At 30.4% G+C, this 26,600-nt stretch overlaps 1 protein-coding gene across 1 annotated transcript in view; it reads right to left on the bottom strand.

Moving 5' to 3' along the window:
- Positions 1-1,174: 1,174 nt before the first annotated feature.
- LOC142324184 (uncharacterized) overlaps positions 1,175-26,600 on the bottom strand; it is a 315,884-nt gene continuing 290,458 nt past the window's right edge. The window contains exons 7-8 of the mRNA XM_075364931.1: positions 12,947-13,086; positions 1,175-1,723 (exon numbers count right to left, since the gene is read on the bottom strand). Of these exons, the coding sequence (XP_075221046.1) occupies positions 1,437-1,723; positions 12,947-13,086 (427 nt within the window). The 3' untranslated portion in view covers positions 1,175-1,436. The remainder of the gene's footprint in view (positions 1,724-12,946; positions 13,087-26,600) is intronic.

Here is a 26,600-nt window from a genome sequence, read left to right as displayed (position 1 = left end):
TTATATATATGGCACCCAGTTATTTTGTTGCAGTTTACAAAAAAAAAAAAAATATTTACTAATTGAAATATATTGTTTTTTTTTATTTGTACGATAAATAAATTATAAAATAAATAAACTTTGTCAGCACTGTCTTGTATAATTGTTGATTATAGTACTGGACTTAAGAATTGCTTTGGACTTGTGAGTTGTGTATGAATGAAAATATACTTCATTTTATATACTGTATCGTATATTAAATGCTCCTGGCAATAATCTTTATCAATGTTATCTCATTAGTTTCTCTTCAACTATCAGATAAACACAGGAACAATAGTAGTTCCTTTTAGAGACATGTTTATTCAGATTAAAATGTGATATTTATTTGGTTGATGCAAATTAGAATAACCTGTGGGATAATATGTGTAACTTCTTATGAAGAGAATTTTATTAAATGGTTTTGGCCATTGAAATAATTGTTTATAATGACATTCATGGAAACAGTGAAAGCTTTAACAAATAAAACTTTTAAAAGCATTATTTTAAGGTTTCATTTTTAAAAATTCATGTATTTCCTCTGATACCTTCGCTCTACATTTGTATTTAATCATATACACACTTGTAATAAATTATATTATATTTTTCTCTTTTGAATATTGTTGATTTATGAATACAGATATTTGCTTCACATCTTTACTTAACATTTGTGTACACTATACAGAAATTATAGAAACAAAACTGTAACTCATTTAAAAAAGAAATTTCTTATCATTAATACAAATTCAAATCCCCAATGGAAACTGGTTATAACTCTTATTTTTAATAATTTATAGTATTAAAAAAAATGTTAATGTTAGTATTTAACGTTGGACTATGAATCTTTCTTTTCTTCTATAATCCTAAATTTTTTTTATATTGTTTATAAAAAATATGTTTAAAGAAAAAAGAAGTTATTACAGAACATTTGAATATAATTATATATTTATGCTTGTGTGCGTAAAATACGTAAGTAACTGATGATGTATCTAATATTACCTTATTTTATAAATAAATTCATCATTAAATAAAATTAAATGCACTTTTTTTTTGTAAAGAATATTATAAAATTTTATTAACGTACAGAAAAATCATTTTTTCATTTTATTTATTTTATGAATTTTATGAAATAAAATCAATATAACATGTACAAATTACAGTATAAAAAACATTTGTTGGTGATACTGTGTATATTTTTATACCTTTATCAATAATATACAAGTAATAATAATATAATATTTATTTTATTACTTATTAGACTGGAAGAATACCAGTTTATATAATATCTGATTAATTGTGTTGGTTACGTGATGTAATTTATGGTTTTAAGTCTCGTCTTTCTTTTTAGATTAATAGACATCAAACGATGCCGATGCTAAATTTTATTTTTAGAAATAAAAAATTTTTCCCAAAATTAATTATCAGTATACCCAATAGATTAGGTTACATATAGCGAATCCTATTTTTATTATCGATTCTGGTTGTGTTTTGATACTATTGCCGGTCGTTTGTGATGATCTGCCCATTATATTTTTTCCAATGCAATTCATCCGGTCAAGAGGTATATTTTGAACAGTGTACTCACGGTGCTCTTGTATCATCGTACATAGTGTATTTTTCTTCTGCATAAAATCATCATCTTTGTCTTTTAAGTTTTTCAACCAGTCTTTATACCATCGGAGTTGACAATCACATATCAGAGGATTATCTGAAAACAAAACAAAAAAATGCTTTAGTAATAATGAAAAAAATAAATTATACTTGAGTATTTTTACTTTCGATGTCTAGATAGTGCTATAGCAGAGCTACAGCGCTAGAAGGGAAAGTATTGTAATTGGTCCAATTTGGGCATATGCGGTTTTCACTGGATCTTGACCTTTTGACATGTAAGGAACACAAAAAATCAGATGGAAATTTTCTGGGTGTTAAAGTTTGTATGTACATGTGTTTAATGTGCTTTTACCTCCACAACTACTGGACCAATTTTGACCAAACTTGGTCAGATTACTTCTTCATCAATGGGGGGGCATTGATGCCATTAAATTTTCAACTTAAAAGATCAATGAGGTGAGGCTGTAGAGTAAGGTCACCCTCAGTATTTTGGGATTTTGCCTAATTAAGGTCATATTTTTCTTAAGCACAATTGTTAACGATTAAAAAATAACAATATTTGCAAAAAATATTTTTGCAAAATCGCACTCCCACCCCAAAAAAATTCTGTTGTAGTCATCTGCTATGTTGTGACGTCACAGGTGAGTGGTAGAATCACCACAGAGAGTGCTGTTGTAGTCACCTGCTATGCACATATTGCAGGAAAGTGAAGCTGGGTGGGTATTAATACTGTTTTCCTTATATGAAAATGAACCATAATCTATGAATGAAGGGTAGTCAGGAACAAGGGATTTAAATTAACAGTTCTAATATACTTGCTATTCAAACAGTCCTGCTGCTTACTAACCAAAGTATGTTAATATAAAATGTATGTTTTAAAATACAAAAATGTAATTTAAAAAAGTGTTTTTTTGTTCCCTTCTCTTTATGAGAGTTTGAATGATACCAAACACCAGCAGAGAAATTCTTGCTGTCTAAGGGGCATTAAATTACATAAAAAAATTTACGTACCGTTGCCAAATTTCATTCAAATCAGTCCATACAGTCTGGAGATAAGCAAAAAACAGCCTTACGTACAACGTTTATACATAGATCGTACTGGAATTTTTTACTGTTAAACTTGTTTTCTTGGTTAAAATGTTACGATTAGAAAAAACTCCTGACATGCAAAATTTGACCTGATTAGCGTATTTATATGATATGCTAATCATACATATGGGCTTATAATATGCCCTTGTATAATGTGTTTTTTAGCTACATAGTATAACTATACAGGCAGAAAAGTAACAAATCCGGTATATTTTACTGTCATCCCATTCCTCATAAAGTGTTCAATTTTTATTTACCTGAAGGTTACTTGCCTTCTTTAAAGTAATCTTCAATTTAAAGATGGAAAATATAGCTTAGTGCTCTTTTCCACCTGTGATTGAAAAGAATTAGAAATAATAGGGTAGTTCTGATAGAAAATTATAATTTCTGTTTATAAGATTTTCCTTTATTTAAAATAAACAGCATGCTGTAACATTGATGGGAAACTTATTATCTGCAAGAATGACATGTATCTTTTACGATCTCATTGTCAATAAAAGCATGGCAATCAGCCTACAAGTGTAAAGTAGCATAAAGATATAAATTCTAATAAGAAAATAAAACAAATTTAAAATTGACTAGTTACTGGAAAACCATAACCATTATGTTGTGTTTACAGTTGTGACACTCAGGACTGAACCAAATTGATTTGATTTGGTTTAGATAAAAAAATGGTTGGAAAGTAAGTAATAATATCATTCAAAACAGCTATCATTATTGAAACCTGTAAATAAAAATGTTAGTAAACATCATTGTTCAATGATTGGAAGAAGTGTTCTTATCCAGAAAATGTTAAGGTGAAAAAGTAGATGAAAAGGTCCATGTAAAACCAAATTGAATGTTTATTATCAGTTTAAGTGATGAATGTGTGGATAAAAGTAATTCCAATAACGAGTGATTACTAAATTTACTTAATATAGGATTTTAATAAATACTCGTAATATTTATTGTAGAAGTCTGTTCAATTGGGTACAGTTTGTAAACAACTTTTACCAATGTTTTAATATTAAGGCAGCCTATTTTATTAGTATGAGGATAGTTAGAAATGATCTAAGCCTGATGATAAAGAAAACAAGAATTGCAAGGAGATTCATTACATTTAGACTAACAGCTTATCGATTTTTCAATTCCTTCAGTATTATACAGTTTGTCAAACTGCTAAATAAGCCTTACCTCAGCTTTGATTTCGTCATTTGAAGTGAATCTTTGTCCAGACATCTGCAAACAAACAACTGTTTGGATACATTTGAAACTTTGCAGCACATCATTCTAAAGGATCACTTGACATATATCATAGTCGCTTAGTCATAGTTGTGCCATCTGTGTGTCAGGCTGAGACCTTCTGAACAATCCCTGGTAATTGTTAATTACCCGTGGTAATTGTTACCCTGGTAATTTAGTGTGTAAAGCTATTCAGGACCCATGTCTCTTCTTTGAATGCATTTTGTAAGAAGTGTTAAAATTATTGTATATTCTATGTATTCTATTGTAGTATGTATGTATTTATTGACAGGCTGACAAGAATGATGCACTATTTTGTGCTGACTTGAAAAGTGCGCTATTTAAGGACAGTAATATGTTAGATGGATCATTCTAAAATTATGTTTTTGAGAACAGTTTAAGTGAAGCTAATATTAATACTTCACTATTAATATTTTACTGTTATTGAAGAGGAAAGCATCATATTTCTATATAGTAATTCTCTATATTTTTATACTGCTCAACTTTTATAGGTCCTAAAGCCAAAAATATTAAAATATTGGTTTAAAATTTTTTATAAATATTTTTGTGAAATTTTTCTATTTGACTTAATATCTTGTGAACTACCTAACTGTTTAACTATAATAATGAAATTTTTTGGGGAACATTTCAACTAATGGGATTAACCTTTCATTAGTAGTTAATGCATGATGAACGTGTATGTATTAGACGATGTAACAAGTGTAAGAAAACTTCATGTTTGTAGTATGGTTAGATATATATATACACTATTATATAAAGAGGAAGAGGGTTTTTGTTTGTTCAGTATAAACAAAAAACTTCTTGATCAATCGCAACCAAATTTTTACCCAATTTTCTTGGCATAATTGAGAAGGGATATATATATATATAGTAGTGGGTTAGAATAACCCGTTGGGTTAGTCTAGTGGTTGAGCTTCAATTAACCACGTGATTCAGGAGTGGTTGGCATGAGTCTGTTCAAGACTACACATTTATTGGTTCATTTACACTTGAACGCCAGACTGTGAACAGATGCCTTCGCATCTCTGTAGAGTACTGTTGACATCATGTCGCTGTGCTGTTATTATGTACCCTGTTATTACATAAAATAAATAAATAAAAGTGGAGATTTGCCAGTTTAAGCACAAACTTTAATGAATTGAATTAATGAACTGTGAATCTCTCACTGTGAGAGCTCGGTTTGAACTGAATGATTCGAATCAATCGAATGAATGTATTACAAAAATAATAGAATTAAATTTATATGAAATAAAATAATATTAAATAAATTTAAAAAAATTATCCTTAACAATAATGGGCTTCCCATGGGAACTGTGTGTGAGGCTAGAGAGGTGAGGTGAAGTGAGCACCTCATGCGAGGCTAGACCAATATTCACCATCAACTGGTGATTATTATCAACTAGTAACAAATGGAGTGCCCCTGAGGTGCTGTTTTGGGAGGTGCAATTAGGCTCTTTGATAAACCTACCGGGTTGGTCTAGTGGTTAACGCGTCTTCCCAAATCAGCTGATTTGGAAGTCGAGAGTTACAGCGTTCAAGTCCTAGTAAAGCCAGCTATTTTTACACGGACTTGAATACTAGATCGTGGATACCGGTGTTCTTTGGTGGTTGGGTTTCAATTAACTACATATCTCAGGTATGGTCGAACTGAGAATGTACAAGACTACACTTCATTCACACTCATACATATCATCCTCATTCATCCTCTGAAGTATTATCTAAACGGTAGTTACCGGAGGCTAAACAGGAGAAAGAAAGAAAAGGCTCTTTGATAATATCTCTGCAAAAAATCATTTGATTTTCAAAATTCAAACAGGGTATTTGTTAGTAGGTTGTACTAATTTGTAAAAGTAGTAGGCTAACTTTTGCATGCATCAGGTACAATCTTGATCTAACAGATCACGGTTATTCAGAACCATTGTTGTTGTTTTAAATTCACAACCGATTTTCAAAAATCAAATGGTATTTGTAGTATAATACAAAAGAATAATGGAATCGAACCAGAACAAAAATTAACTGATATACGCAGAAAAATATAGAATAATTACTATTCAGAGCTCATTAATGTAGGACAATTGCTATTCAGTGCCTCCCAACTGCATTTTAATACTTTTGTTGAAGGATAAAGTTGTTTTATCGATGTAAGATCTGATGAGAACTTTTAATTATTAAATGCCTGCTATTTCTACAACATGAAAATTATATTTAAAAATTAAAACTCTTAAAGTTGATCGGTCACTTGCTATTTTATTTAATTAAATACTGTGTAACGATGTTTAGTCCTTTATTTCCATTTGTTTCTTTTTTTTAGTTTGATTTATTATTGATTTTTTAGTTCAATTTATTTATTCTTTTTTTCATTTTTTGGCAGATCTGTTTTTTAATTTTTATAATTGTTTTTATAATTCTCATAGCAGTTTTTTGATTAAGGTGTAATTCTTTAATCTTGTATTTTTCTAGTCTACTTTTTGACTTTTAATATTGCCATTAATTTGTTCCACTTAACATGGTCAAATATTTTTTTTTATATCTATAAATCATAAGCTTATATTTCTTTCTACATACTCTTTTCTTCTCTCATCAATAGTTCTTATTAGTCTAGTTATATCCTTTGTACCTTTTTCCTTTCTGATTCTATGTTCTTCTGTAACCATTTACTCAGTTTTTTAATTTAATTTGACATTTCAGTTCACAGAAGAATTCTCTGAATGTTAAAAATGTAATTATCTTGTGATGTCTTAACTAAAAATGGTTTTTGGAGACTGGAATTTCTTTTTTTGAATGAAATCTTTTAGCTATGTCCTGTTGTTTTGCATCAAATAACATAGTTTTATTTTTATATAAATATAATTTACCGTGCCATCGTGCATTAAAATTAACAATTTATTAACAACTCGATATGCCCTAATTAATTGCCTAATAAAATTCCCTTGAACAACGCTGAAAAAAAATCATATGCATAAAATAGGCTTTACTGTATAGAAAGCTGTAAATTGTTGAATATTGTGATTCATTTTTTATTTTTTTTATCGAGTCATAGATTATTCTGGAAGTCACTGGGCATCTATTGTAGCTCTCTTGATCCGGAGTTCATAGGCAGCTACATCCCTAGTTCATACAATGAATGTAAATGTAACGTGTCACATCTGTGGGTTGCCAGACAAAGATATACTATTAATTAGATGGCATTAACAGAACGGCGGCTAGGAAGAGGTTAGAGGGGCCATAAGCTTAGTTCAACCAAACCTTGAAACGCTGATTTTAGGTATGGCAGGGTTAACACTTAACCATCTGTATGACTTCTATATGTAATAATTTACTATAAATAATTTAATGTACACTACGTGTACTACTTTGTTTGCTTACATTCTACTAGACAATACTGAACTCTTGTTTTTATTCTAGGTACTTCTATTACATTCATTGCACTGAGTTTGATCAAGATTTGAAGATTATTTACTTTGTTACTTTTATGAGCATATAATAATCATTTACTCGAATAATTTTTGTTAAAAAGGCCGTTATGCAAAAAAAAAAAAAAAAAAAAAAATATGTTCACTACAGAACAAAAATATTTTTTATTGATGAAAGAAAAACATTTAATTGAATTAGAAGTTTGAGAAATTAAAAAATAAACTATAAATGTGACACCTCTTAATATTAAAATGATGACCGTGAAAATATATTTTATAAAATAAAATAATAATATCATCAGTTGCTCATCATACTTTTATGATGAGTCTGTGATGAGGTGAGTTGGATTTTTTCTCCAGTAACAATTTTCATTTTAAATGATTAGCTTCAATTTTATAAACTAATGTAGATTAATATAATTTTACTGAAATCGTGCATCTATTCATTAACTGCATTCAGTATTGTGATATATCTAGTAGACATTTTCAATGCGACTTACTCATACCTGTTTTTTTGTTATTTCTGTAGTTACTACTTTAAGTTTATTTTAATTTTATTTTTAGTTTTATTTTATTATTTTTAATTTTCCGGCTATAGAGTTATTGCTGCTTCATAAGTATAACTACAGAGGGGAAGTATAGCGATCGGCCAAAATTCTGGGTATCAGGGTTTTTGCAAAATTTGTCTTTTCTTAGTCTAAAAAACATAAAAAAGTTATAGAAATTTCCATAAGATATATGTGTGTATGTATGTGTACATACATACATAAGCATGGGTGTTGGCCTGTATTCTGATTAATATATCCAGAATGAGTTCGACGTAATATCGTAAAAGTATTCAGCATAAATGGCTCAAAAAGTTTCTGTATATTGTATGGTAAAAAGCAGATGATAATTAAGTAAATTATAATGAATTTTAATTTTTAAACCTAAAGAGTAGGCTGATGTTTGACATATGTAATTTATTTTATGATTTTTACTCTCCCACCTATTGTTCCATTGCTGTTGCACCATCAATGCTATAACTGTAAAGTATAGCGATCGGCAAAAATTTTGGATATCGAAGTTTCTGCAGGTGTCAACGTTTCAAGACCCTCTTAATCCAAAAAACACCTAAAGTTTTAGAATTTCCCAGAAGAGTAGGTGTGTTGGTCTTAATTTGATTAATAGCTCCCAGACCGATTCAACATATTCTTTGAAACTGCTCAAATATTTCTACATTCGGGGTATACCGCATTAAATTTTTGACTAAGATAAAAAAAGGGGTAGGTGTAGTTTTTACCGTTTAAAATTTTGTACTTTTTATGTAATGTTCGTAGAAAATTGAGCTTTAATACATTGAAAATACTTATTTAAAAATCCAAAGATTTAAATCAATCAGATTTACGGGGGAAGTTGTTAATGTATGTTATTTCCCATATAATCCTGAAAATACATAGATCACAAAAGTTAAAATGTTTGGTACAAATATTTGAATATATATACAGAGTATCCCTCGAAGAAACGGAGAAACTTTCAAAACAAACTCTATTGTGAAAATAATGAAAAAAGTTCGTATAAACATAGGTCTGGAAACGCTTTGTTTTCGAGTTATAGCTAGCGAAAGATTCCGCCCGTATTTCAGTTCTTCTAATAAAAAAAGGCCCGCTGTAATTTATGGGACACAAATTAAGGAGTAAAGTTGGTGGTTTCTTATGTAACTTGAGCCGGGGAGTGTTTTTATTTTTAAAAAGAATGCTTATTAGGTACAAAAATAATAATACGATTTTATGTTATTTTCGTCTGTTTTACTTCAATAGAAAACCGATTTTTAAAAGTTTTTATTTAATTTTTATTGTCTGTATTTACATTAATTTTTTAAAAAATTAACTTGCAAATCTTTCCACACTGAATTTTCTGTTTTACGTTGGATATCTTAAAAGTTACTCGATGTATAGTCCTGGGACTTGTTTTATCTTTTTACCAGCTCAAATTCAATATGAAACAACCAAATTTACTTCTAATTTGGGTCCCAAAAATTACAGTAGGGCTTCATTTTATTAGTAGAGCTGATATCCGGGCGAAATCTTTCGCTAGCCATAAGTCGAAAAACAAAGCGTTTCCAGACCTATGTTTATAAGAACCTTTTCATTATTTTCACTAGTAGAACTGAAAGGTTTTCTGTTTCTTCGTGGTGGGACGCTCTGTATATGATAAAAATAAATGTAAAAAAGCATATAAACCAAATAACCGTATTACAAAGTATTTAAGGAATAACAATAAAGATTCTGGAGAGGGCTTAAGGAGACGATAAAACTAACAGATCTTTAAAAAAAAGGTTTGTGGAACATTACATTGCTTACAGAAACTGAATGAGAGGTGTGTCTAATGCGGCGGATCATTTTTTGCAATGTAAGCATACTATTACTATTGTAAAAATAATTTGGAAATTTGTAATAACAAAAAAAAGAATATTCTTGAAAAATTATATTATAAATTTAAACAAAAGTATGAAATGATGAAGGAGCACCAGATCATTTTTGAAGATGATGTTTTAATTATCTGTATTCAGTTTTCATTGCGTTTCTGCGAGTGAATTCATGATTCCGCTGAGTTTCATCCCATGTATCAGTGCCGATTCACAACGCGGCCGCATATCTGTATACAACACTATAATCATTACTCATGTATTAGTCGCCATGTAATTAATTTGTCATTTCATATAGTAGTCGATGTAATCAAATGTTTTTATAACGTTATGTCTCCCCAGTTCTATTAAAACCCTTGATGTTTTCATATGATCATATTTTGTTCTCGTGTTCAATTTTTTTGTTTCTGTTGTTTATTTACTGCAGTGTTAATGCAGTCTTTTTAAGTTTATTGGAACGTGAGTGTAACGGATACTATTGAAACGCATTATCGGGTAATATAATAGAAAACAAAATTGAGCCTCCCGTTGTATCTCTTAATTCTGACGGCACTACGGATTTCTCGCAATCAGGTGACGAAAACTGAATTGAATTTATTATTTGTTTACTATCGTAGAAATTTAATCTATTAGTGAATTTTTACTGTTTGTGGACAATTGAAAATTTCATAACTCTTAAAAAAACTCAAATAAAATATCTAATTTCTTTTAATTTAAAATATAACAGAGCGTGGTTGTTAAATATTAACGTCGTTAAGTTTCTTTTATATGCATCAGGATTAATAGGAGTTGCTGGTGAATTGGCCGCCTGAACACTCGTACGCGCAGTTTGTTTACTTGAATACTAAGCTAACTGAATAAGAAGATAGAAATACGTAGTGGGTTGCAGCAGTTGGCAACAATGATTACGAACATAGTTGTGTGTCGTTTTGAATTTACATCCCTCTTTTTTGTCACTCCACTAATGGAACTAAAGTTTTAAGTTTTTATTTATTTTTTCTTATTTATTTGAAGTAATTATAGAATTGTGCACCGACTGATGCAGGATCCTACGAAAGTCGACTATTGGTATTAGTTTTTCTAGGTTTTTCTGTAACTGTGTTTTAGTGGTTAAGTTGTTACTTTTTGAATTTAATTAGTACGCAGTGGTTAGTATGTTCATGAATTATTTAATTAAAAAAAAAAAATATGTTTAATATTATATGTAATATAAACACCACATACATTCAAAACAGTAATTAGATAAGTTAAATTTCCCAAACTAATTTCCAGTAATTGTTTATTACGGGATCTCTTATCTTCAGCAGGTATTGAATTCTATTAGTACACTAAAACATATTCATCTTATAATTTGTCGAAATAGCTTTGTGTTTTAAAAAATGTTAAGGTTATGCTGTCCAGTACTGTACAGTAGAATTTGCGTATATATTCATAATAAATTAAAAAATTTTTTAAAACGAAAAACGATTTCCAGAAAATGTAAGATGAATATGTTTTATTGTAGTTAGAGAAGTCAACACCAACTGAGGATGAGGGATCCCGTGAAAATCGATTATTGGAAATTAGTTTGGTAAGTTTAACTTCATATAATATTAAATTTTATTAACACACTGGTCAATAGGTTGATGAATTATTAGAAATTATTGAAAAAAAGGGATGTATATGTATATACACACATATTTTTGATCTCATCAAACATCAAAGGTACCATATTTATTTTTTTAGTAAACTGTTTTTTAGCCTTTTTGAATAAAATTGCACCAAATTGGGCTAACTTATTGAAGTAAATAATTACCCCATTAAATAAATGTTACACTCCAAAAGACAAGGAACTGCATGGGACCCCGTATTAAAAAATCTGTTTTTTAAATTCAGTATCAAGATTGAAATCCAAATTTTATCTAGTATTAACCTAAACAACATTTTTAAAAAAGGGAATTTAAAAAATTTTTTAAATTTTATATAATCTCTGGGTATGAAAAATATACGAGGAAGCTGTCAAACAATGGGATCGAAAGGAGCCCAATTTTAATTTAAATTTTAACTAAAATATTCCATCTACTTTATGGTGGTTTATTTAATATGTTATTTTTATCAAATTCCACCTTTGTAAATTTTGTATTGTTTAAGTATATCGAGATCTTTGTTTCTAAGATCTATTTTTAAAGTTTACATTTCAGTTAATGTCTTTCTATGTTTGTGCTGTTTTTTTGAGATGATTTTCAAAATTTTTTCTGTTTTGCATAGTCTGATTGTTGTATTCTTTGAATATGCAGGTGAGTTTGCATACAGTCCATCTGATATAATATTTAGTTTGATCACTGCAGTTGAATTTGGAAACCCACCAGGTCGATTTAGTGGTGAACTCGTCATCGCAAATCGGTCAATTTTGAAGTCAAGAGTTCTGAGGTTCAAATCTTAGTAAAGGCAGTTACTTTTATATGGATCTGAATACTAGATTGTGGTTACAGGTGTTTTTTGGTGGTTGGATTTCAATTATCCACACATATCAGGAGTGGTCAACCTTATACTACACAAGATTACACTTCATTTATGTTTATACATATTCATTCATCCTCAGAAGTAATACCTTATGGTGGTTCTGGAGGCTAAATAGAAAAAGAGTGTAGTTGAATTTGAACACTCATGGATTGCCATGTCCATCAGTGTTATTAGTTTTCTATGTGATTTTGCTTGTTTCAAAAGCGACGGTAAACTTCTTTTCTGAAAATAAAAATCTTGTTTGACTACTGGTTAATGTAAGTTTACTATTAATGTATTTTCTGTTTTTTTGTTTTGTTTCTATTTTTCGTAGCTCTTCTGTAACTGCGGATAGCCACATGTTTATCACATTGATTCTTCAATGTAGTATTTGGCTAAAAGAAAATGAGCGAGTTGGGTTTGCAATATGAATAATAAAGTTGGATATTTATGCTATACGTTAAGTAAGGGGGGGTGTTGTAAATGAGATTAAAAATTTAAATACTGCATCTGTCAGTACAACAGTACAAGCTAACAAGAGGGAAGAATTCAGTTTGAACTCAATCTGGGTGAAGTGTAGTCATGTTGAGTTCAGATTTTTCAATTTCTACTGGAACTATTTAATAAAAAAAAAAAAAAATATAGAACATTAACAGTATTACTTCTATGATGACAAAAATATACTCACCCATTATATCAACAACTCGTAATGTATCGACAATTGGCTCCATTAATTCTTCTGGCATATGCTTTAGTTTATTATTCTGTAGATTTAATATCTCAAGTGAATTAAGATTTTCAAACACCAAAGCCGGTAGAACTTTAATGCTGCAACACATATTTTTTAAATTAATAATAGAACTATTTTTAACATATGCACATATTCATTAAACATTTTATATTGAATGAAATTATTGTAAATTTTCTGAATATAACCAGGTAATAATAATATGACAATAATTTGTGTGGTGAAAGCCATTTGGTTTATTTAGTTTTTACTAAGAAAGTAACTCTATTAAATACTGAAAAATTAAATGTAGCATTTTGTTATAATTCAACATATTAGGAACTGTTTTGTGGGATGCTTAATAATATAAAATAACGTTTCATGTTCTTTAAGAGAAAAGATCTTTAAACAAAGTAGTTGACAACTAGACAAATATTCCATAATATACAAAGAATATATGGTATACAGTGTGTACATTATTATCTATATCTTTGCTAATATATAAAAAGGATGAGGGTTTCTATTTGTTCGGGGTAAACAAAAAACTACTCGATCAGTTACAACCAAATTTTTACCCATGTTTCTTGGCAAAACTAAGAAGGTTTTTTGATATATTTCATCTCGAAAAAAAATGTAGTAGTGGAGATTTGTCGGTTAAGCACAAACTTTAATTACTGTGTGAGCCGGGTTTGAACTGAATATTTGAATCAATCAAATAAAAATTTACAATTTATGTTAAAATTTACATTGAATTAAATTTACGTTAAATAAAAAAAATATTAAATAAATTAAAAAAGTTCTGTTATTAACAATAATAGGCTTTCTGTGGGGACTGCATGTGAGGCTAGAGTGGTGAGTTATGCGAGCACCTTGTAGAAGGCTATCCCCATGAGGGGGTAGCCTCCTTGATTGCAAATTCAGTTGGGGTATTTGTTAGTAGGCTGAAAGCTAACTTATACATGCATCAGCTACACTCTCGATCTAACATCATAGTTATTTGGAAATGAATATATATAAAGTTTGTTTATTATTGCATTATTTGATAACCAACTGATTGATTATATTCAAATTTGCAGGATACATTTATGTTATCCTAAGGAAGGTTTTAAGCCATCGGCCTGCGGCCCTAGCTCCCTTGAAGGTTAAGATATTAAAATATTCATTATTTCTTCCCCCCCCCCTCAGGAGGGTGAAGTTGTGAATTAAAGGTATTCATTTAGAAAAAAAATTAATCTTTTTACTTCATTATTATATGTCACCATAGCAAAGAAATAAGTTATGAATTTTTCATTGTCAAAAGTGTGTGTGCTTTAGTTACCACAGTTTCCATTATTCTGTCTTTTGTAATTTAATTTCTTCTTCAGGTTTCTATAAAGTATGAATACTGTAATTATTATTTATCAGTATTATTCTCAAAAACCATAAGGATAACATACAGTGCAGGGGTCCAGGAGGTGGAGCCCTCTGGGTAGGTGGGAATGGTGATCGAAGCATGCTCTGCGGTCATGAAGTAGGCCCTGAGGAACCCCTGACTTGGTTCCAGGATTTGCCTTGGCTGACCTGAGTCCCGAGGGTTCTGGCTAGATGAGCCGGCTAGTGTTAGAATACATAAACAGTGCATGAATCGTAAACAATAACTAACGTAGTCTCTAAGCAAACTAATTAGTCCCCACCTTTAAATTGATCTTCGATCTGTAATGATACAATAATAAAAATAATATGCATCTAACAACCAAGTTTGTTTATTGATCTAATGTTCAATTAATTAAAAAATTCAAATCAAAAACATTACCAAATAATTATAAATGATAAACTAAAATATACAATTATATTTATATAATTATTCCCAAAATTTTATGTAACTTATGATCTGATTTAAAATAAATGATCTGATTTTTAAAATTTCAATAGTAAATTGATATGAGTTATTTGCATGATCTATGTCCTTGCCCATAATTTATACTATATATATATTGTATATTATGTGCTTGTACTACTTATTCTCATTGATGTAATATAATAATTCATTTTATATGTCTGGTATAAGTGGATTGGCCACCTGATGACCATATGTACACCATTTTTCGGGTACCCAGCTCTACAGCTGTAACCCAGAACAAAATGGATTAAAAAGCACCAAACCTCAGCCAATTCAGCAGCAATGCATCATGAGGCTTCAGCTGCTTGGAGTGACCAGTGATTCTCTGATACAGCGACACCAACACATCAGAAGCCGATCCGGCTGTTGCCCAGCGGGGACCACTAGGAGGCACCTTCAACACCACTGAAGGCAAGGGAAAATTCTCAGCAGACACCCCCTCCCCAGAATTAGAGCAACTACCAGCAGCAACAGGAACTAAAATGGCCCCGATGACTGCTACCCCTCCCTGTCCGGGAGCATTGCCCACTAGTGGACATTCCAACAAAAGATGGACCTTGTTTTCAGGAAGCTGTAAGTTACATATTATCATGTAATATGATTAGATTCACATCTACATAAGGTGTTATTCCAACTAATCAAAAAACCTTCTCCCTTGATATCATAATCTGGCTTAGTAATGTGTGTACTTTAATATCGTTAAAAAAGAAAAATGCGGTTTGCTGAGACGATTACTGCTGATTGTTCTATACAGTGAGTTGTACTACAAATTAAGAATTGCTTCAGAGTCCAGTAATTTGGGGTGATTGTTAAAAGCCTCTAAGATTCTTCCCGTGAAGCTAATATCTGTTTGCCATTCCATTCTACTTTCATTAACGTTTCTCTTAGTTGAGTGTACTAATTGTAATGGGCAGATTACTACACTCGTTATTCAGCATCACCATAGCATATTCATCTGCCATAGTATATTCTAGGCAGTTTCATATAATGCTTTATTATGTTCTAATTTACAAAAACTTTTGACATTCAGAAAACCTCCGTTACTGTATGCTGAATTTAAAATCTGTACAAAGAAGGTAGCTTTTTTTTTAGATACTCCTTTAGTGTTACCTACATCTTTTAGTGCTACAAGGAGATAGACTAGCTCTCTATTTTTCAAATTTAATCAAGGGATAGCAATAAAGAAAATGAAGAACAAAGAGTGTAATAACTATTCTAGGAGAGAAAATAAACTTGTAAAGATTAGTTAATATGTCAGTGAAACTACTATAGTGTGCAAATTAATTGAGACAAAGTAAAAAAAAAAAAAACTTTTTCAAAAAACTATGCTTTTGTCTATTCTATGCCTTTATATATACTGGTAAATACATGTATTAGTATGAAGTATGCCCTCCTTTAGCAGAAATGATGTCTTGAAGACAATTTGGCATCGACTCTACTAGATTAGGGCACATATTCTTGACTTCATCATTGTGGAACCACACTTTTATAGCTTTAGTTATCGTGCATTCTTTTGTCGTACAGTCCATCTTACCTAAACGTCTCTTTAAAATATTCCACAAGTTCTCAATGTGATTTATGTGTGGTGAATTTCCAGACTATTCGAGCACATTAATTTGATTTTCCAGCATGAAAGTCTTGACTGATTTTGAATTATGACAAGGGGCCAAGTCATGTCCCGTCAGACGTTTGCAACGGAAAAATTGTACGTAGTAATATTTCTCTGTACTCAGTTGAATTCATCATACCTTGAACAGGAACTAAGCTTCTAGTGCCATTTGTCATGGTAAAGCCCCAAAACATTTGTTTCAGAGGGTGTTTTACAGTTTGTTGGACAATCTAAGGTCTCAAGAGGTTTACTGTTACCTCATCTCATGACATTTACTTTGTAACCCTGCACAAATAAATGAGTTTCATCATTAAAAAGTACCTTCTTCCATTCATCGACTGCTGACAACTGGAAGAAAGTAATTTAATGATTTATATTTATGAAGGTAATTTATGATTTGTATTTTTAGGCCTATGATAAACATTTTTTCTTCATTGTAGGAGTTAAAAAATTGATTTTTCATTGGTCTTCTTGCCTTCTGGCTGGCTTCCAGAAGCCTACAGCATATAGTTGAACTACTAACATCAAAACCAGTAGCCAATAAATCTCTTTTAAGATCTGAGCTTGTTTTCCTTGTATTAATTTTACTATTTCGTATTAGAGTTTTATCAGTTCTTGGAGTAGTTTTCTGTTTGCCCCCATTTTTCCCTCTTGTTTTTGGAGATGATCCAGATTCTTTGAATGCTGTCAGAATTCTTGATACACTTGATTTGCCTACATAGACTGCAGAAGCGATATCTCTCATAGAAGTATGATCTTTGAGAGCAGTAATTTTTGCATGCTTCTTTGGAGTAATATCCATTTTTAAATATATGAAAGCTACACATGTTACACAGAGCATAAAAACTAACATCCACCTGCTACACTCAAAAGCTCACAGCTGAAGCTAAGGTGACTACTTCCACTTCAAAAACCAGTCAAACTGCTTTCTTCTTGTTGAAGTCGAACAATTACACTGGTGTAATTGGCAGATAAAACAGTTTAAGGCGGTTCCAGACACAACTGGCAGTTGCATAACAATTTAGAGAAAAAATAGCTTTCCCCAATTAATTTGTACATTACAGTAGAATTGAATCAGTTGATACACTGAATTGTACCAAAACGTTTACAGTGAAGTGATATTATAGTGTGCTGTATTTAAAATTGCATACTGTGCTGTATGTGTGTATTAAATTAAACAGAATTTTACATCCATTTTTTGCTTCGTTTTGTTTTTTTACTTCCTTGTACAAAGTAAAGGAAGTATTATGATCACGAAAAATTTCGGTTTTCAGATTTCAACGGAAATATCCATTTTGATCATCCCTGAATACATTTTGACTAGTTTTGGCATGATGTCTGTATGTATGTACATATCTCATGTAACTCAAAAACAATTAGCCATAGGATGTTGAAATTTTGGATTTAGAACGGTTGTAACATCTACTTGTGCACCTCCTCTTTGGATTGCAGTTAACTGAACCAAAAGTGTCCAAAAAAGTCTAAAATCCAAAAAAATTTGCTTTTTGGACTTTTTCTTAACTGCAGTAATAAGTCCTCATTGAGAGATTTTCAGCGCTATATCATAAGTGGTATTTATTTTCATTGGTTCCAGAGTTGTAGCCAAATAAAATTTCAATTAATGAAATATTTGGATCTTACAAGAGAAGGTACATCGGTTCAAATCAGACTTCATCTCCTTTTTTTTTTAACTTTTTTTTAAATTTAAATATATTGATTTATTAATAATTAGTAACCTGTTATTGTAAAAAAGTTTTACAATAAATAATAATTCAATAAGAATAAAACAAAAATATGAAAAAAAAAATCAGAAGTTATTAGTGAAATAAAATTTTATGTACTTTTAAAAATGTGTATATGTAATTTAATAGGCATTATTACATATTTGTATACGTAATAGATTTGGTGAAACATCTGATTATTTAATATTAATTAAAAATTATAATTTAGAATCATATTTTTTTTTAATTTTCTAGTTTAATTTTATTTAATTATTCTGGAATTTCTGTTTAATTTTATCTACATTAAAGTTAACTACGGAGTGACTGAAAAATAGATCCTTACAAGAACAACATATACACTGAGGCATACATGCCTAATCTTTAATAAATTGCACATTATTCTTATCTTTTTGTTCATTACTCCTCTGATATTGTTGGATAATATTCTTCATAAGTCGGAGTTGGTCATCATTTCGTTGATCTGTTTTTCGTTGCCAATCATTTAATTGCTCTCTGGTTTGATATAGATCTTTTGATCTTAATTTGTGTACACATTCTCTAGTTTTCAAATTCTCTCTCATTATATTCATCATCCTCTCTTAATCTTTTTATTCTTTCTTTGGTTTTAACATTTCCTTCCTCTTATATTTATCATCTCTTAATTTTTTTTTCTTCCCTTATTCTTAACATTTTATTCCTCTTCATATTCATATTGTCATTTTTATGAAATATATTTCATCATGTTGTCTTTCTTTTTCCTGTATGATTTTTTCTTTTTCATTTTTGATTATTCACCAAATAATCCAGTAATAAAAATTGAATATTTTACACTGTAAGGTCAAAATTAACATTTGTAAACCGGTTTACAGGCGTTCATTAAACAGAATAGTTTAATTATTATTAACTTTTATTTATATAACACATCAGAAATTTGAAACTTGTTAATCAGCAACTCATGAAGATACGAATAATACTGATCTAGTAATACGAGTAATAGAGGGACTTTTACTTTATCCAAATATTTCATGTAAGATTGTTGAATTAATAATTGTATAAATATTTGATGTTAATAAAAACTGATATTTCAGCAATTCTGTGACTGTCCACTTCAGTAAAGAATTGGAGGTTCGTATCTCATTTTCAAATGAATTCAGTTTAAATGAAGTGTAGCAAAAAATGTGTATATGTAATTTAATAGGCGTACAAAGAAGTCATGATGTCCACATCAGATTTTTAATAATTGTAATAATTTAATCAACAGCTTTACGCACATAAATATGTGTAAATCTATTTTATTATTTTTGTAATAATATAATTTAAATTGTTGTGGATTTGAGACGATATTTTTTGTAAAACTAACTTGATATTAATATAAGTTACTAATATTTGAATACTTTATTTATAAACGGCACATTGCACTTTATTTTGTAATATTATTTATCAATCCCCAGGATCAATTTACGTCAGTGAATAAGCTGTAACAATATACTTAGCATTGGTGTGAAGGGATACTTTAGATGTCCGAGGCAGATATGACTTAGCAGTTCAGTAGTCGTGAGAATTGTGCATACCTGTTTTTCTCGTGATTTCACTTAAAATCTGCTCCTCTTTTTTTTTGTGGTATGTAGCAAGACAGTTAGTACCTATCACAATAATGCTTCAGTCTTGTTGAAAAGCTTGTTTTTTTTCGTTGACTATATTGAATGTGTACATTAATGCACACTGCTAATGAAGTTTTGATGGTTTACAGTTGTTTGATTGTTGTATGCAGAAATTACCTATTGCTTTGAAGATTAACAAATGCATTAATATTTTTTGTTTATTGCTACAAGTTATTTATCATTTTGTTTAGGATTGTTTACATTTAATCTTTTCTAGCGTATTGTGGTATTTACAAAAATTTAGCTTGTTTAAATGTTTCTCGCCATGTTTTTATCATTTGTATGATTTATTTATTATAACAGTTTTTTAATGAAATGTTTTTATTCGATAAGGTAAATTTGGGCGTTGTTTTACTTAATGTTATAATTATTCATATTGTGTTTAGTTTTCTAGTTAACCTGTAATAAAAAAAACAAATTAAATTGTTCATATATTTATGGATGTATTTTAACAACTTAGTAGCCAACTAAAACATCCAATGTAAAATATACAGCATATGGTTGTTAGGTATCATGACCAGAGAACATCATGGATACCGGTGTTCTTTGGTGGTTGGGTTTCAATTAACTACACATCTCAGGAATAGTTGATCTCTCTCTCCCTCTTTTTCTGTTTTAGCCTCCAGAACCACTGTAAGGTATTTCTTCGAAGGATGAGTGAGGATGATATGTATGAATGTAAATGAAGTGTAGTCTTGTACAGTCTCAGGTCGACCAAGTAATATTCGACCTGAGACATTCATACATATATCATCGTCACTCATTCTCTGAAGTAATACCTTATGGTGATTCCGGAGGCTAAACAGAAAAAAAGAAAGATGTACCATAACCAAAAAGGTTGTAGCCAACCTGACGTGTAGTATAAGTTGTTCCTGATGTGGGCATTGCCATTCTACAGATAACACACATTGAATGTCAGGCTTAACAAAGAAAGTAGGGTATAAAATGGTTTCCCATCTTCATCACTGAGATGCTTATTAGTATGCAACTTTTTTATTAAAATTAACTGGTATTTAGCCCTGCAAATGACACCTTCCACTGGTCATAGATACTCTGTAAATAGTAAGTATCGTTACTGTCAGTTATGGTATTTAGATATCAGGTGCTCTATATTTATCAGTGGTATAATAAAGACTGCAACAGTTGTGTAAAGCACAAAGTAATATATCCATTTTATAAAGAAAAATTATATACACTATCTCTTCTCAGTTGGGAATTGTAACTTAACAATATCACATGTTACCAGATTCAGATTTATATGTGATTTTTTTTTTCTGGGAAGTTTATTGTTTTAAGTATGCAAACTTTTGAAATGTCTGTTGTTCAAGACTCAGTAAAATTGGCTACTATAAAAACATGTTTGATGTATTATTGGGTATTTAACCTATCATAATGAATTAGGGATAAAAAGATTGTTGGTCTTTATGTTTATTTATTTGTTGTTATATATATTGTCTTATTGTGAATTTATACAAAAGTAGCAGTTTATTATGTTTATACTACTATATAAAATATTTTGATTTTCATAATGAGTTGTTTTTTTGTCTTCAGTCATTTGATTGCTTTGATGCAGCTCTCCAAAATTCTCTGTCTAGTGCCAGTCATTTCATTTTGGTATTCCCCCTACATTCTACATCCCTAACAATTTGTTCTACTTATTCCAAACGTTGCCTGCCTGCACAACGTTTTGTATCTACCTGCCCCTCCAATATCAAAGCAACTATTCTAGGATGCCTTAAGATGTGGTCTATAAGTCTGTCTCTTCTTTTAGCTATATTTTTCCAAATGATTCTTTCTTCATCAGTTTGCAGCAACACTTCTTCATTTGTTGCTTTATCCACCCACCTGATTTTTAACATTCTCTATAGGATCGCATTTCAAAAGCTTCTAATCATTCCTTTTCAGTTACTCCGATTGTCCAGGTTTCACTTCCGTAGAAGTTTCAAACATATTCTTTCAAAAATGCTTTCCTGATGTTTAAACTAATTTTTCATTTAATTTAATGAATGAAGGCGTAAAACCTGGTGAGATTTATTCATGGCTCGTTGCACAGTATGGTGATGACACTCCTACTTGCAGTAAAACATGTGAGTAGTGCAAATGTTTTAAAGAAGGCCGTACATCAATGAGTGACCACCTGGTCGAGGTGGTTTGAGCCTACTGTAGTCATTCGCGTGAACATTTAGCGAGTGGAAGAACTAATCCTTGATAATCGATGGATAACTTGTCAGCAAATTGCAGAAGCAATAAATGTACAAAGTTCTTCAAGATGTTCACAACACTCTTGAGAAAAAATGACCTGTACAATCACTAAAGGTGTTCTGTTTCTGCAAGACAATGCACGACCGCATTCGGCCTACTGCATGACATGCAGGCTACATGATCTTGGCTGGGAGTTATTGCCATACTCCCTCCCGACCGGTACAGTCCGGACCTCGCTCTTAGTGAATTTCACCTGTTCAGACCCTTGGAATTGTTCTTGGGAGGCCAGCATTTCAGTAGTAATGATGAGGTGAAGCAGTCAGTCCTATCTTGGTTTCGACATAACAACAAATCTTTCTACACTGTGGGTATGAAGGCAGCAATGAAACACTGGAATAAATGTAGCTCTTTTTTGGAACATACCACCAAATTCAAAAATGATTTGGAAAACCTAAAAAAAAAATGGGGATGGGAAAGAAAAATGATCTTTTAAAACCTACTGAAATGATGTTATATGTGGCACCAGATTCAATTTTTAATTTAGTTTCATGCGGTTATACAATGACTGCTCAACAAATTGTCGCTGTTTTAAATTCAGATTGTAATGCACAATAATTTGTAAAAAATATCACAGATCCACATGCCAGAATAGCAGTTCGACAGAAATTGATATTAATAATATTATTATTGGTAGTGATGGATGGAACTAATTTTGATAATGAAGGAGGTTTTGCTATAGATGATAGGAAAGAAAAAATTGAAAGTGGTGATGAAAGCACTGTGTTAACTATTTATGTAACCTTTAATAAATAAATATTTTTAAAATAAATTAATAATATAATTAATAATATAAAATTGTGTTAAAAAAATGTGTCTGTTTTAAGTATGTATTAAAGACTATCTGACTTAAAGGCTGTATTAAAGACTGTTCTGTTATTAAAGACTATCCAAAGCAGCCATCATGATGTAATCTAGCATTTTTTGCACTGTGTTAATTATACATCAGCAGTCAGTAACCTAAATTGGCCAATTTTGGTAAACATTTTTTTTAAAACTTAATATATTCAAAGCTATTCTTTTTCACCTCCTTAGTATTCCTGTTAAAGCATCCTTAAGACTACTGATGGAGGAACACTCATCAGTACGTTCAAAATGATGGTTCAAAGAACCTATAATTACAAAATTTCTAACTTAATGTAAATTTTTCTTTTTATATTTCCTATTTTTCCTGGTTCATTCTTCCTTTTGTTCCCTAAAAAATATAATGTTTTTTCAATTATAAATATTCGAAATTCAATTGTCAAATTTTATAAAGTATGCTCATATAAAATTAATAGATCTTGGAAAATTTAAAAACTTGAGAATACAATACATTTCTTTTAATGGTGAATTTTCAAAATCCTGCATCTGAGCTATCTCTTGCTGCTTGTTAACCTTTTTTGGAGATTATGGTTCAAGAGTGCTGGTTTGTTGTATTATTGAATGTAGTTCTGGTGTTTGGGTTGTGAAATATCTTATTTAGAATTTTTTCTTGGAGTGTGTGTAGTTTAAATTTTGTTTGTTCATTTTGTTTTTATATTTATTTTAAAAAATAAACAACCTAAATTTCAACAAACCTAAACTCTAATTTTGGTCATTATTTAATTGCTTTCACGTTTCTGGATATGTTTACAATTCATAATTTTGTTCTCAAAAATTTTGTCTAGCTATTTTTGTACAGTATAATGAGCTCACTGGGCTGATCTAGTGGTTTAACTTGTCATCGCAAATCAGTTTATTTCAAAGTCGATAGTTTTAAGGTTCAAATCCCATTAAAGGCAGTTACTTTTATATGGATTTGAATACTAGATTGTGGATACCATTGTTCTTTGGTGGTTGGGTTTCAATTAACCATACATCTGAGGAATGGTTGACCTGAGACTGTACAAGACTACACTTCATTTACATTCATACATATCATCCTCATTCATCTTCTGAAGTATTATTTAAACGGTAACTACCGCAGGCTAAAAAGGAAAATTAAAGAAAGTTTAATGACAGAAGATTTAAATTACGAAATTAGAAAAATGGTAAAGAGAGACCTATGAAGTATTGAAAGTTTATAATAAGTTTGAAGTAAATTTTGCTTGAATCAATCAATATAGAACATAAAAGGATAAAAAGGAGGCTGAAAGAGTGTGTGATAGAAAGGTTTTCATAGCGTCATTAGGGTTATCCGTTTGTGGTACGTAGAGTAATATGTAACATGCATTCGTAGCTGATGGACAGGTTAATGTATTAGTGACATGCTAATGTATACAGTGACAGGAATTTAGTTATGATATAACCTGTCAAGCCTTTCTATAATAGCTCATCTCTCTTTATATAAACTTTCCTGTTCATATTCTTATCTACATATTCATTTGTAGGTTATGTAGGGCTAAATATTTAACATAATTTTTACTTTTTATTAATATGAATGTTTAATTTATTATTATTTAAAATTTGTAGCTTTGTGAATATTTATGTATGAAGTTCTTACTTAAATATATCTTTAAATATATCTTTAATATATCTTTAAATGTATGAAGATTTTAATTCAGTAGCGTATAGCATACAGATTTATTTCAACAGTAGTTTTATGTGTTCATACTAAATGCATGATCAATTTTTTTCTTAATATATACTTGTAAATACAAAATACTTAAATTGCAATATAATTTAAATACTACATTTCCATAGATTCGTGTTTTCTTTTAATTTAAAAAAAAATCATTTGTTGGCTATTGTGGCTATTCTTTCGATCACCAGACCAGTATATTGAGATTTTTAGTTTACACCACCTTATGATTGTTATATATTGGGGTAAGTTGTTGCTCCAAGTTCGTCTCCAGTCCCCTCTATTCGTAGCTAAACTTTGAGTTCCTGATTTACATTTCCTTTCAGTTCATCTGTAAATCTTATCTCCTTTCTTGCATCATCTACTGATTCATTTAGCATTGCTATTTTATTACCCTTATCTCTCATGGTACTTCTCAACTAATTAGCTTTTCTATTCTTAATTGTCTTAATTAAGCTTCTACTCTCATTAACCCCCCCCTTACTTTTTCACTTTATGGGGTGCTTCAGTATAAAATCCTGATGAAAATCCTGATCCCAACGAAGTTATAAAAATTACAACATTTTAGTTTTCTTAAGACCTCCCCGATGTGAATTCCATTTGTTGTTAATGATTTGTTGTTAATGATGTTGAAAATAGTATGATCGGAATTAAGTGATAATTACTTTTAACCATTTGAGAAAGCTGCAGTCATCTCGCACGGTCATCAAGCTGGAGATGTTTAACTTTCTAATCACGATAAGGACGCACGTGAGCATGTAATGATTTCCATATTGTACTTTTGGAATGTTGAGTCGTGTAGAAATTCTTCGCGTACTTGTAGGACTAAGCTGTACCGATTGAAGAATGTTTCCGTTTCATCACCGTGAATCGATTGACATTCAGATGAAGCATCAGCGCTGGGAAGTGCATCTGTGGGCAGCGAAGATTGTTAAAAATTCTACAAAATTCTTTACGGTTTGGAACTACTCACACGCTGGTATTCTTCCACTGCAGCTGGAGAATTTCCATCGCAAAAGCCGTACAAAAAAATCAAATCAGCATATTTTACGTGAGTGAAGAGACGTGGCATTTGTCAAAACAAAGAATTCAAAACGGAATTTCATTTTTTTAAATTCAGATTCAATTTAAGAAATGTAGGTACAGTTTAGAGTACAACAAACACAAAAACACTGTATAACTTCATTCTCAAAAACTTATAATTAAACACAATCAGAATTACGTCAAAAACAACTAAACCCCGTAACGTTTATTATTAACACGTAACCACAATTTTATGATAACAATTAATGGTATTCAAATTAATTTCTAAGCTTATAGTAAGTTCTGCCAACCTAATTTTTCAAAGGTTTAAATTTATTGTATTAAACACAGTTGTTTTTAATCTTTAGAAATTCAAAAATCTTTCTATTAATTTTTGTTTTGTCTTGTTTTTAGTTGATTTTGTTTTTTTTTGTAGACTATTACATCAATTTTCTCAAAATTAAATTCTTTACAAGTTTCGGTAACGGAATTTACGCATTTATTAATCATTTAACAAAGTTATAATTCAAAACTAAAAAAGCGTGTTTTTTGTCAACGAAGTTTTCTGTTTTACGTTGGAAATCACGAAAACTACGGGATATAATAAGTCGACAATGTCGCGTCCGATTAGTAAATTTCGTGACATCGGGAGTGGTTCACGATCGGAAAAGCAGAGATCGACTTTCACTGTTAACAGTAGAAGTTCTGGAGGATGTGAAAGAACGTTTGACTCGCTCGCCCAGAAAGTTATCTTCACAGGCGAGGCTATCAGTATCTGCAGCTTTCAGGGCTATTATAAAATTACAATCGCATGCTTATCGCATCGGTGTCGTTCAAGAACTGAAAGAAGTAGAACGCGGAAAACGTTTATACAGTATTGTCGGTTTCGTTCTCTCGTTGTTGACAACGGTATTGATTTTT

The sequence above is a fragment of the Lycorma delicatula genome, chromosome 4 (genome assembly GCF_047948215.1).
Source record: "Lycorma delicatula isolate Av1 chromosome 4, ASM4794821v1, whole genome shotgun sequence".
NCBI lineage: Eukaryota > Metazoa > Arthropoda > Insecta > Hemiptera > Fulgoridae > Lycorma > Lycorma delicatula.
This window is presented reverse-complemented; position numbering and strand designations above follow the sequence as displayed.